Source organism: Marmota flaviventris, chromosome 5 (assembly GCF_047511675.1).
Source record: "Marmota flaviventris isolate mMarFla1 chromosome 5, mMarFla1.hap1, whole genome shotgun sequence".
Taxonomy (NCBI): domain Eukaryota; kingdom Metazoa; phylum Chordata; class Mammalia; order Rodentia; family Sciuridae; genus Marmota; species Marmota flaviventris.
The window spans coordinates 30,331,904-30,344,244 of record NC_092502.1 but is presented as its reverse complement, the minus strand read 5'-3'; the positions used below and the strand labels follow the sequence as shown (position 1 = coordinate 30,344,244).

The window sequence follows — 12,341 nt, the reverse complement described above, 5'->3', positions numbered from 1 at the left end:
AAGAAAGGAGGAAAGAAAAAAAGAGATCACTGTCATACCTTTGCCAGTGAACCACATATTCTGTTCCTTTCCATTTCCTGCATTTGTTCTGTTAGGAATCACTATGTTTTTGGAAGCATTCCTCATGGTGCCTGTTAATCCTGAAATAAACTGTTTGTGCTTCTCTGGTGTTAGCTACCTCAGACCATGACCTGCTATTGTACTGGGTAACAAACAGTTGGCCTGTAAATTATTCCTTCTCTGTCTAGTTCTCTAGGTCATGGAATTCAGGGTCTCCTTTTCAACCCACTGGTTTGAACACCCATAATGAAGTGTCAGGTAAGTATCTGGGGCAATAATACTTGCCGAGGATGGTGTCTTTTCTAAGAGGTAAGGATGAATGGAGACATGAGGAGTGAGGCCATCAGGTAGAGGCAGAGAATGGTGAAAATGTGGAAAGCTATAGTATGACATAGAGACAAGGGTTAAGGGGGATGGTATATGTCTGATGATATAGGGACTGGTGAAAACTTCCAGAAGTTCATGCCAGTAGAAAAAAGGCTAAAGATAGATTTAGGAAGACTAGCATTGTGAAAGATGTCTTGAAATGTTAATGTGCTTGGACATACACATATCAGAGAATGTCATCTATGCCATGGGCTCATATATATCTGGAACCATCTCAATTCTGTGGGCATGTGAACTTGAGGGGCATGTTCATGATTGGAGATGAATAATGAGAATGCAAAGTACACTATGAGGTTGATGCAGGCCTGAATGGAAGGAATGTCTACAAAAGGATCTGGGTTCTGTTTTTTCCATTGAGAGGCTAACAAACAAATGAGAAGTCAAAGAATTTATGGATTGACTACTCTGAGACAAAATTTCAGGAAAGAGTGTTCATCAGCAAATGTTCACTTTAGAAGCAAGGAATAAACTAAAGTATATATGATCTACATCTTATCATTTCTGGCCTCAGACTGACCACAAGAGTTGTCAAAGTCAGGACATAAAGTGGTATAAAAACAATTTTGATACATTTGGTAGAGATACTAGATGTCAAAGTAGAGTGCACATTGTCTTATAAATGAGTTTTTCTTGTGTTTCACAAACTGGCCTTGACATCTTGGCTGTGAGAAAACTAGAATTCCTCATAATCTCAGGATTCTTGATTTCAGTACTGCTACGCTGGACCAATTTTTAAATGTGGGTGGGAAGCATATTCAGTCACACAATCCAACTTGGGAAGTGTCATGACTCCAATTTGGGAAGTTTAATGGTACAAACATCAATGACATAGGTTATTTTAAAACTTTTTTTTCTCAGACATTTACAGAAATATTTTGAAATGGGGATGCAGCACCAACACAGACCTGATGTGGCAAATCCTTCCAACACTTTGCAGAAAATGGATATATTAAGAGTGAGAAGATGGCTATCATTTCCAAGATTTTAACATAGGTGGTTAACAGAAACTCTACTGAAAAAGTTACCTGATTTCAGTGCTTTTATTCCCTTCATCCATTTTTCATTTTTGGGAGCTGTATCTTTGCATTTGATGGTAGGCTTGATATGTTTGGAGATAAGATATTATGTAAATATTTTACACTACATCCAGCATACAGTTAATAATATCACATGAACATAGAAGATGAATTACCTTGTAGGAAGCATGTACGTCCTTAGAGTCTGTAAAGCAAGTGAAATATATAATCAATAAAACCTGAATATTAAGAAAAATACCTCCATGATTCTATGAAATAAGTAGAGAGCTCAGTCTGAGTGGTAACAGTTTTCATTTGCATTGATACAGATTACATTCGCTTAGGGATTTTGTGTTTGTGGATTTTGTTGAGTACAATGACAAGACTGAAATGTAGTAAATCAATAAGGAGAAAATATCTTTAGTAATTAAAACTTGTAGTTAAGTTTCAATAATAAGAACACCTTTGCAATCATCATAAATATTTAGGCAAATTAGGTATACAAATGTGAAGATGCACAATCTGGAGACCACAGTGATCTGTATTTAGAGAAGCAAAAGAGAAACCTGAGAACTTCAATGTCAAACCTGAAGTAGTCAGATGGCAGTACACATGTCAACTGACCTATGAATAGTTTAATCCATGTAATTATAACTGAGTATCCTGTACAAATTTGTCTTATTATTAAAAACCTTCCATCCAAGATCTCCGGGAATGTACACTTTATTTCTCATCATACTGTTCATATTTTTTTTTCCCTGAATTAATTGGACCAGATATATGCATTTAGAATAACAGGTAATACATATATCTGTGTTTTTTTCATACCCGTCTGGGACCCTGGCACATCTTCTAATCCTGCTTCCTTTATTTTAGGCAATAGAATGTTTTCTTTTTCACCCTTGTGCAAAGATACATGTCCTGTATCTGAAAAAAATGTGAGAAAGCATAAAGAATTTAGATATGGACATCCACAGCAAACTGATCTGAAAGGAAGCAGAATTGACAGATAGGACTGAAGTATTGTGTTTCAAAGTCTTTTATATGAACATGTTAGAAAATGTCTTAGTATAGGTGGAAGAAATTTCTTAAAGAATTCTGTTTCAAAACATGAGTGTGACATAAAACACCCAGACATGATATCACATATTTTCTGAAAGTGCTGAAGAGCAGAAAATGAGGCATCTAGAGATCAGAATTAAGCATAGGAATGGAGTTTATTCTTGGAGCACCAGGGACATGGTTTCATTCCAAAGCACCAATATAATATAAAAATTAAAATCATAATCAGTGTCATCATCATCATCATCATCATCATATAATACTATAATCATATTAATAATAAATCACTATCTTTAAAAAAAAAAGCTTCAGAAACACTAGGTCACTGATCTAAATCACTCTTATGGATGTCACACACATGGTGGTGCCTGTTAGGTGTGCAGGAGGGTTGCCCTGATTTTTCCAGTCCCTACTTGTTTCAATCATCTGTGGACCAGGTATCATCTCACTTTTGGTTTGAAGGCAGGCACACTGAAAAATGCTGAATTGCCTTCTCTCATTTTCCCCTCCAAAATTTCCTTGCTAACTTCTTTATTTTCTCCCACATTCCCCCTTCCTTCTATCTGTTTCAAACCAAACAACAAACAAAAAAACAAACAGACAAACACAAACTTCTGGTGTGGGAGACTTGATTCTTTCCACTATGCATTGTTTGCATGGGTCATTCCAACTCCTTCCTATCTACCAATGTAGGAAATTTATCTGAGAAAATGATTTCTAAATTGTTGTCTTTTTGTTATCCCCACTACCTAAGAATTATGCTCAGAAGTATAGCAATATGTATCCTGGCGCTTGATCATCTTCTATTCTGGTGTGTAGGATCTACTAGAATTCTCTTTGATGTCCCACAGGAACATGTCTAGTTCTCAAGGTCCTGGACTTCAGGGGCTACTTTTACAACCAATTGGTTTGAACACCCATAATAAAGTCTCAGGTAAGTGTCTGAGGCAATAACACTTGGCGTGGATGGTGTCTTTTCTAGAGGTAGGGATGAATGGAGACTTGAGGAGTGAGGCCATCAGCCAGAGGCAGAGAATGGTGAAAAAGTGGAAGGCTATATAGCATGACATAGAGACAAGGGTTAAGGGGGATGACATGTGTCTGATAATACAGAGATTGGTGAAAACTGCCAGAAGTTCATGTCGGTAGAAAACGGGCTAAAGATAGATTGAGGAAGACTTGCATCGTGAAAGATGCCTCGAAATATTAAGGTGCTTGGACATACATATACCAAAGAATGTCATCTATGTCATGGGCACATATATATCTGGAACCATCTCAATTCTGTGGGCATGTGAACTTGAGGGGCATGTTCATGATTGGAGAGGAATAATGAGAATGCAAATTGCACTATGAGGTTGATGCAGGCCTGAATGGAAGGAATGTCTCCAAAAGGATCTGGGTTCGGTTTTTAGCATACCCAGAGGTAACAAACATAACAACAAGTCAAAGACAAAGAATAATGAGCAAACACTCCATTGGGATGTGGAAGAATTTATGGATTGACTACTCTGAGATAAAATTTCAGGAAAGAGTGTTCACCAGCAAATGTTCACTTTAGAAACAAGGGATAAACTAAAGTACATATGATCACACATCTTATTATTTCTTGCCTCAAACTTCCCACAAGAGTTGTCAAAGTCATGAAATGATGTTGTATATAAAACATCACTCAAGTTTGATGCATGTGGTTGATACACTAGATGTCACAGTAGAGTGCACATTGCCTTATAAATGAGATTTTCCTGTATTTCACAGACTGGCCTTGATATCTCAGCTTCAAAAAAACTAGAATTCCTCAGAATATCAGGATTCTGGACTTCAATCCTTCTCCCCAGACCTATTTTTAAAATTTGGGTGGGAAGAAAAATGAGGCCCACGACCCAACTAACAGGTGTCATGAAGTTTAACTGCAGACCCCTATGATATAGGTTATTTTAAAACATCATTTCCTCAGACATTTACAGAAACATTTTGAAATGTGGATGCAGCAGCAACACAGACCCCATGGGACAAATCCTCCCAACACATGGCAGAAAACGGATATATCAGGAGTGAGAAGGTTGGTATCATTTCCAAGGTTTAAACATAGGCAGTTTCTTAGAAGCTGTACTGCAACAGTTACCTGATTCCAGTGTTTTTGTGCCATTGTTCCGTTTTGGTTTTTTGGGATCTGTATCTTTGCTTTTGGTGGTCGGCTTGATGTGCATGGAGAGAAGATATTATGTAAGTATTTTACAGTACACCCAGCATACTGTTAATAATATCACATAAACATAGAACATGAATTACCTTGTAGGAAGCATGTACGTCCTTAGAGCCTGAAAAGCAAGTGAAATATATAATCAATAAAACCTGAGTATTAAGAAAAACACATTCATGAGTCTATGAAATAAGTAGAGAGCTCAGTCTGAGTGATAACAATTTTCATATGCGTTGATAAGACTACATTCGCTTAGGGGTTTTGTGTTTGTGCATTTTGTTGAGTACAATGACAAGACTGAAATGTAGTAAATCAATATGGAGAAAATATCTTTAGTAATTAAAACTTGTAGTTAAGTTTCAAATAATAAGAACACCTTTGTAATCATCATAAATATTTAGGCAAGGCATGTATACGAATGTGAAGATGCAGAATCTGGAGACCACAGTGATCTGTATTTGGAGAAGCAAAGGAGAAACCGGAGAACTTCAATGTCAAAGCTGAAGCAGTCAGATGGCAGTACACCTATGAATTGTTTATCCATGTTATTATACCTCAGTATCCTGTACTCATTGGTCTTACTATTAAAAAGTTTTCATCCAAGATCTGCGGGAATGTATACTTTATTTCTCATCATACTGTTTTTTTTTTTTTTTTCTGAATTAATTGGACCAGATATATGCATTTAGAATAACAGGTAATACATATATGTGTGTTTTTTTCATACCCGTCTGGGACCCTGGCACATCTTCTAATCCTGCTTCCTTTGTTGTAGGCAATAGAATGTTTTCTTTTTCACCCTTGTGCAAAGATACATGTCCTGTATCTGAAAAAAATGTGAGAAAGCATAAAGAATTTAGATATGGACATCCACAGCAAACTGATCTGAAAGGAAGCAGAATTGACAGATAGGACTGAAGTATTGTGTTTCAAAGTCTTTTATATGAACATGTTAGAAAATGTCTTAGTATAGGTGGAAGAAATTTCTTAAAGAATTCTGTTTCAAAACATGAGTGTGACATAAAACACCCAGACATGATATCACATATTTTCTGAAAGTGCTGAAGAGCAGAAAATGAGGCATCTAGAGATCAGAATTAAGCATAGGAATGGAGTTTATTCTTGGAGCACCAGGGACATGGTTTCATTCCAAAGCACCAATATAATATAAAAATTAAAATCATAATCAGTGTCATCATCATCATCATCATCATCATATAATACTATAATCATATTAATAATAAATCACTATCTTTAAAAAAAAAAGCTTCAGAAACACTAGGTCACTGATCTAAATCACTCTTATGGATGTCACACACATGGTGGTGCCTGTTAGGTGTGCAGGAGGGTTGCCCTGATTTTTCCAGTCCCTACTTGTTTCAATCATCTGTGGACCAGGTATCATCTCACTTTTGGTTTGAAGGCAGGCACACTGAAAAATGCTGAATTGCCTTCTCTCATTTTCCCCTCCAAAATTTCCTTGCTAACTTCTTTATTTTCTCCCACATTCCCCCTTCCTTCTATCTGTTTCAAACCAAACAACAAACAAAAAAACAAACAGACAAACACAAACTTCTGGTGTGGGAGACTTGATTCTTTCCACTATGCATTGTTTGCATGGGTCATTCCAACTCCTTCCTATCTACCAATGTAGGAAATTTATCTGAGAAAATGATTTCTAAATTGTTGTCTTTTTGTTATCCCCACTACCTAAGAATTATGCTCAGAAGTATAGCAATATGTATCCTGGCGCTTGATCATCTTCTATTCTGGTGTGTAGGATCTACTAGAATTCTCTTTGATGTCCCACAGGAACATGTCTAGTTCTCAAGGTCCTGGACTTCAGGGGCTACTTTTACAACCAATTGGTTTGAACACCCATAATAAAGTCTCAGGTAAGTGTCTGAGGCAATAACACTTGGCGTGGATGGTGTCTTTTCTAGAGGTAGGGATGAATGGAGACTTGAGGAGTGAGGCCATCAGCCAGAGGCAGAGAATGGTGAAAAAGTGGAAGGCTATATAGCATGACATAGAGACAAGGGTTAAGGGGGATGACATGTGTCTGATAATACAGAGATTGGTGAAAACTGCCAGAAGTTCATGTCGGTAGAAAACGGGCTAAAGATAGATTGAGGAAGACTTGCATCGTGAAAGATGCCTCGAAATATTAAGGTGCTTGGACATACATATACCAAAGAATGTCATCTATGTCATGGGCACATATATATCTGGAACCATCTCAATTCTGTGGGCATGTGAACTTGAGGGGCATGTTCATGATTGGAGAGGAATAATGAGAATGCAAATTGCACTATGAGGTTGATGCAGGCCTGAATGGAAGGAATGTCTCCAAAAGGATCTGGGTTCGGTTTTTAGCATACCCAGAGGTAACAAACATAACAACAAGTCAAAGACAAAGAATAATGAGCAAACACTCCATTGGGATGTGGAAGAATTTATGGATTGACTACTCTGAGATAAAATTTCAGGAAAGAGTGTTCACCAGCAAATGTTCACTTTAGAAACAAGGGATAAACTAAAGTACATATGATCACACATCTTATTATTTCTTGCCTCAAACTTCCCACAAGAGTTGTCAAAGTCATGAAATGATGTTGTATATAAAACATCACTCAAGTTTGATGCATGTGGTTGATACACTAGATGTCACAGTAGAGTGCACATTGCCTTATAAATGAGATTTTCCTGTATTTCACAGACTGGCCTTGATATCTCAGCTTCAAAAAAACTAGAATTCCTCAGAATATCAGGATTCTGGACTTCAATCCTTCTCCCCAGACCTATTTTTAAAATTTGGGTGGGAAGAAAAATGAGGCCCACGACCCAACTAACAGGTGTCATGAAGTTTAACTGCAGACCCCTATGATATAGGTTATTTTAAAACATCATTTCCTCAGACATTTACAGAAACATTTTGAAATGTGGATGCAGCAGCAACACAGACCCCATGGGACAAATCCTCCCAACACAAGGCAGAAAACGGATATATCAGGAGTGAGAAGGTTGGTATCATTTCCAAGGTTTAAACATAGGCAGTTTCTTAGAAGCTGTACTGCAACAGTTACCTGATTCCAGTGTTTTTGTGCCATTGTTCCGTTTTGGTTTTTTGGGATCTGTATCTTTGCTTTTGGTGGTCGGCTTGATGTGCATGGAGAGAAGATATTATGTAAGTATTTTACAGTACACCCAGCATACTGTTAATAATATCACATAAACATAGAACATGAATTACCTTGTAGGAAGCATGTACGTCCTTAGAGCCTGAAAAGCAAGTGAAATATATAATCAATAAAACCTGAGTATTAAGAAAAACACATTCATGAGTCTATGAAATAAGTAGAGAGCTCAGTCTGAGTGATAACAATTTTCATATGCGTTGATAAGACTACATTCGCTTAGGGGTTTTGTGTTTGTGCATTTTGTTGAGTACAATGACAAGACTGAAATGTAGTAAATCAATATGGAGAAAATATCTTTAGTAATTAAAACTTGTAGTTAAGTTTCAAATAATAAGAACACCTTTGTAATCATCATAAATATTTAGGCAAGGCATGTATACGAATGTGAAGATGCAGAATCTGGAGACCACAGTGATCTGTATTTCGAGAAGCAAAGGAGAAACCGGAGAACTTCAATGTCAAAGCTGAAGCAGTCAGATGGCAGTACACCTATGAATTGTTTATCCATGTTATTATACCTCAGTATCCTGTACTCATTGGTCTTACTATTAAAAAGTTTTCATCCAAGATCTGCGGGAATGTATACTTTATTTCTCATCATACTGTTTTTTTTTTTTTTTTCTGAATTAATTGGACCAGATATATGCATTTAGAATAACAGGTAATACATATATGTGTGTTTTTTTCATACCCGTCTGGGACCCTGGCACATCTTCTAATCCTGCTTCCTTTGTTGTAGGCAATAGAATGTTTTCTTTTTCACCCTTGTGCAAAGATACATGTCCTGTATCTGAAAAAAATGTGAGAAAGCATAAAGAATTTAGATATGGACATCCACAGCAAACTGATCTGAAAGGAAGCAGAATTGACAGATAGGACTGAAGTATTGTGTTTCAAAGTCTTTTATATGAACATGTTAGAAAATGTCTTAGTATAGGTGGAAGAAATTTCTTAAAGAATTCTGTTTCAAAACATGAGTGTGACATAAAACACCCAGACATGATATCACATATTTTCTGAAAGTGCTGAAGAGCAGAAAATGAGGCATCTAGAGATCAGAATTAAGCATAGGAATGGAGTTTATTCTTGGAGCACCAGGGACATGGTTTCATTCCAAAGCACCAATATAATATAAAAATTAAAATCATAATCAGTGTCATCATCATCATCATCATCATCATATAATACTATAATCATATTAATAATAAATCACTATCTTTAAAAAAAAAAGCTTCAGAAACACTAGGTCACTGATCTAAATCACTCTTATGGATGTCACACACATGGTGGTGCCTGTTAGGTGTGCAGGAGGGTTGCCCTGATTTTTCCAGTCCCTACTTGTTTCAATCATCTGTGGACCAGGTATCATCTCACTTTTGGTTTGAAGGCAGGCACACTGAAAAATGCTGAATTGCCTTCTCTCATTTTCCCCTCCAAAATTTCCTTGCTAACTTCTTTATTTTCTCCCACATTCCCCCTTCCTTCTATCTGTTTCAAACCAAACAACAAACAAAAAAACAAACAGACAAACACAAACTTCTGGTGTGGGAGACTTGATTCTTTCCACTATGCATTGTTTGCATGGGTCATTCCAACTCCTTCCTATCTACCAATGTAGGAAATTTATCTGAGAAAATGATTTCTAAATTGTTGTCTTTTTGTTATCCCCACTACCTAAGAATTATGCTCAGAAGTATAGCAATATGTATCCTGGCGCTTGATCATCTTCTATTCTGGTGTGTAGGATCTACTAGAATTCTCTTTGATGTCCCACAGGAACATGTCTAGTTCTCAAGGTCCTGGACTTCAGGGGCTACTTTTACAACCAATTGGTTTGAACACCCATAATAAAGTCTCAGGTAAGTGTCTGAGGCAATAACACTTGGCGTGGATGGTGTCTTTTCTAGAGGTAGGGATGAATGGAGACTTGAGGAGTGAGGCCATCAGCCAGAGGCAGAGAATGGTGAAAAAGTGGAAGGCTATATAGCATGACATAGAGACAAGGGTTAAGGGGGATGACATGTGTCTGATAATACAGAGATTGGTGAAAACTGCCAGAAGTTCATGTCGGTAGAAAACGGGCTAAAGATAGATTGAGGAAGACTTGCATCGTGAAAGATGCCTCGAAATATTAAGGTGCTTGGACATACATATACCAAAGAATGTCATCTATGTCATGGGCACATATATATCTGGAACCATCTCAATTCTGTGGGCATGTGAACTTGAGGGGCATGTTCATGATTGGAGAGGAATAATGAGAATGCAAATTGCACTATGAGGTTGATGCAGGCCTGAATGGAAGGAATGTCTCCAAAAGGATCTGGGTTCGGTTTTTAGCATACCCAGAGGTAACAAACATAACAACAAGTCAAAGACAAAGAATAATGAGCAAACACTCCATTGGGATGTGGAAGAATTTATGGATTGACTACTCTGAGATAAAATTTCAGGAAAGAGTGTTCACCAGCAAATGTTCACTTTAGAAACAAGGGATAAACTAAAGTACATATGATCACACATCTTATTATTTCTTGCCTCAAACTTCCCACAAGAGTTGTCAAAGTCATGAAATGATGTTGTATATAAAACATCACTCAAGTTTGATGCATGTGGTTGATACACTAGATGTCACAGTAGAGTGCACATTGCCTTATAAATGAGATTTTCCTGTATTTCACAGACTGGCCTTGATATCTCAGCTTCAAAAAAACTAGAATTCCTCAGAATATCAGGATTCTGGACTTCAATCCTTCTCCCCAGACCTATTTTTAAAATTTGGGTGGGAAGAAAAATGAGGCCCACGACCCAACTAACAGGTGTCATGAAGTTTAACTGCAGACCCCTATGATATAGGTTATTTTAAAACATCATTTCCTCAGACATTTACAGAAACATTTTGAAATGTGGATGCAGCAGCAACACAGACCCCATGGGACAAATCCTCCCAACACAAGGCAGAAAACGGATATATCAGGAGTGAGAAGGTTGGTATCATTTCCAAGGTTTAAACATAGGCAGTTTCTTAGAAGCTGTACTGCAACAGTTACCTGATTCCAGTGTTTTTGTGCCATTGTTCCGTTTTGGTTTTTTGGGATCTGTATCTTTGCTTTTGGTGGTCGGCTTGATGTGCATGGAGAGAAGATATTATGTAAGTATTTTACAGTACACCCAGCATACTGTTAATAATATCACATAAACATAGAACATGAATTACCTTGTAGGAAGCATGTACGTCCTTAGAGCCTGAAAAGCAAGTGAAATATATAATCAATAAAACCTGAGTATTAAGAAAAACACATTCATGAGTCTATGAAATAAGTAGAGAGCTCAGTCTGAGTGATAACAATTTTCATATGCGGTGATAAGACTACATTCGCGTAGGGGTTTTGTGTTTGTGGATTTTGTTGAGTACAATGACAAGACTGAAATGTAGTAAATCAATATGGAGAAAATATCTTTAGTAATTAAAACTTGTAGTTAAGTTTCAAATAATAAGAACACCTTTGTAATCATCATAAATATTTAGGCAAGGCATGTATACGAATGTGAAGATGCAGAATCTGGAGACCATAGTGATCTGTATTTCGAGAAGCAAAGGAGAAACCGGAGAACTTCAATGTCAAAGCTGAAGCAGTCAGATGGCAGTACACCTATGAATTGTTTATCCATGTTATTATACCTCAGTATCCTGTACTCATTGGTCTTACTATTAAAAAGTTTTCATCCAAGATCTGCGGGAATGTATACTCTATTTCTCATCATACTGTTTTTTTTTTTTTTTTTTCTGAATTAATTGGACCAGATATATGCATTTAGAATAACAGGTAATACATATATGTGTGTTTTTTTCATACCCGTCTGGGACCCTGGCACATCTTCTAATCCTGCTTCCTTTGTTTTAGGCAATAGAATGTTTTCTTTTTCACCCTTGTGCAAAGATACATGTCCTGTATCTGAAAAAAATGTGAGAAAGCATAAAGAATTTAGATATGGCCATCCACAGCAAACTGATCTGAAAGGAAGCAGAATTGACAGATAGGACTGAAGTATTGTGTTTCAAAGTCTTTTATATGAACATGTTAGAAAATGTCTTAGTATAGGTGGAAGAAATTTCTTAAAGAATTCTGTTTCAAAACATGAGTGTGACATAAAACACCCAGACATGATATCACATATTTTCTGAAAGTGCTGAAGAGCAGAAAATGAGGCATCTAGAGATCAGAATTAAGCATAGGAATGGAGTTTATTCTTGGAGCACCAGGGACATGGTTTCATTCCAAAGCACCAATATAATATAAAAATTAAAATCATAATCAGTGTCATCATCATCATCATCATCATCATCATATAATACTATAACCATATTAATAATAAATCACTATCTTTAAAAAAAAAAAGCTTCAGAAACAC

General features: G+C 36.7%; 1 protein-coding gene across 1 annotated transcript in view; it reads right to left on the bottom strand.

Annotated features, from left to right (window-relative positions):
• Positions 1-12,341, bottom strand: part of LOC114082245 (uncharacterized) — a 281,118-nt gene that overhangs the window by 75,388 nt on the left and 193,389 nt on the right. Inside the window, exons 93-104 of the mRNA XM_071612054.1 lie at positions 11,786-11,884; positions 11,146-11,174; positions 10,979-11,051; positions 8,620-8,718; positions 7,982-8,010; positions 7,815-7,887; positions 5,456-5,554; positions 4,818-4,846; positions 4,651-4,723; positions 2,292-2,390; positions 1,640-1,668; positions 1,473-1,545 (exon numbers count right to left, since the gene is read on the bottom strand). Of these exons, the coding sequence (XP_071468155.1) occupies positions 1,473-1,545; positions 1,640-1,668; positions 2,292-2,390; positions 4,651-4,723; positions 4,818-4,846; positions 5,456-5,554; positions 7,815-7,887; positions 7,982-8,010; positions 8,620-8,718; positions 10,979-11,051; positions 11,146-11,174; positions 11,786-11,884 (804 nt within the window). The remainder of the gene's footprint in view (positions 1-1,472; positions 1,546-1,639; positions 1,669-2,291; positions 2,391-4,650; positions 4,724-4,817; positions 4,847-5,455; positions 5,555-7,814; positions 7,888-7,981; positions 8,011-8,619; positions 8,719-10,978; positions 11,052-11,145; positions 11,175-11,785; positions 11,885-12,341) is intronic.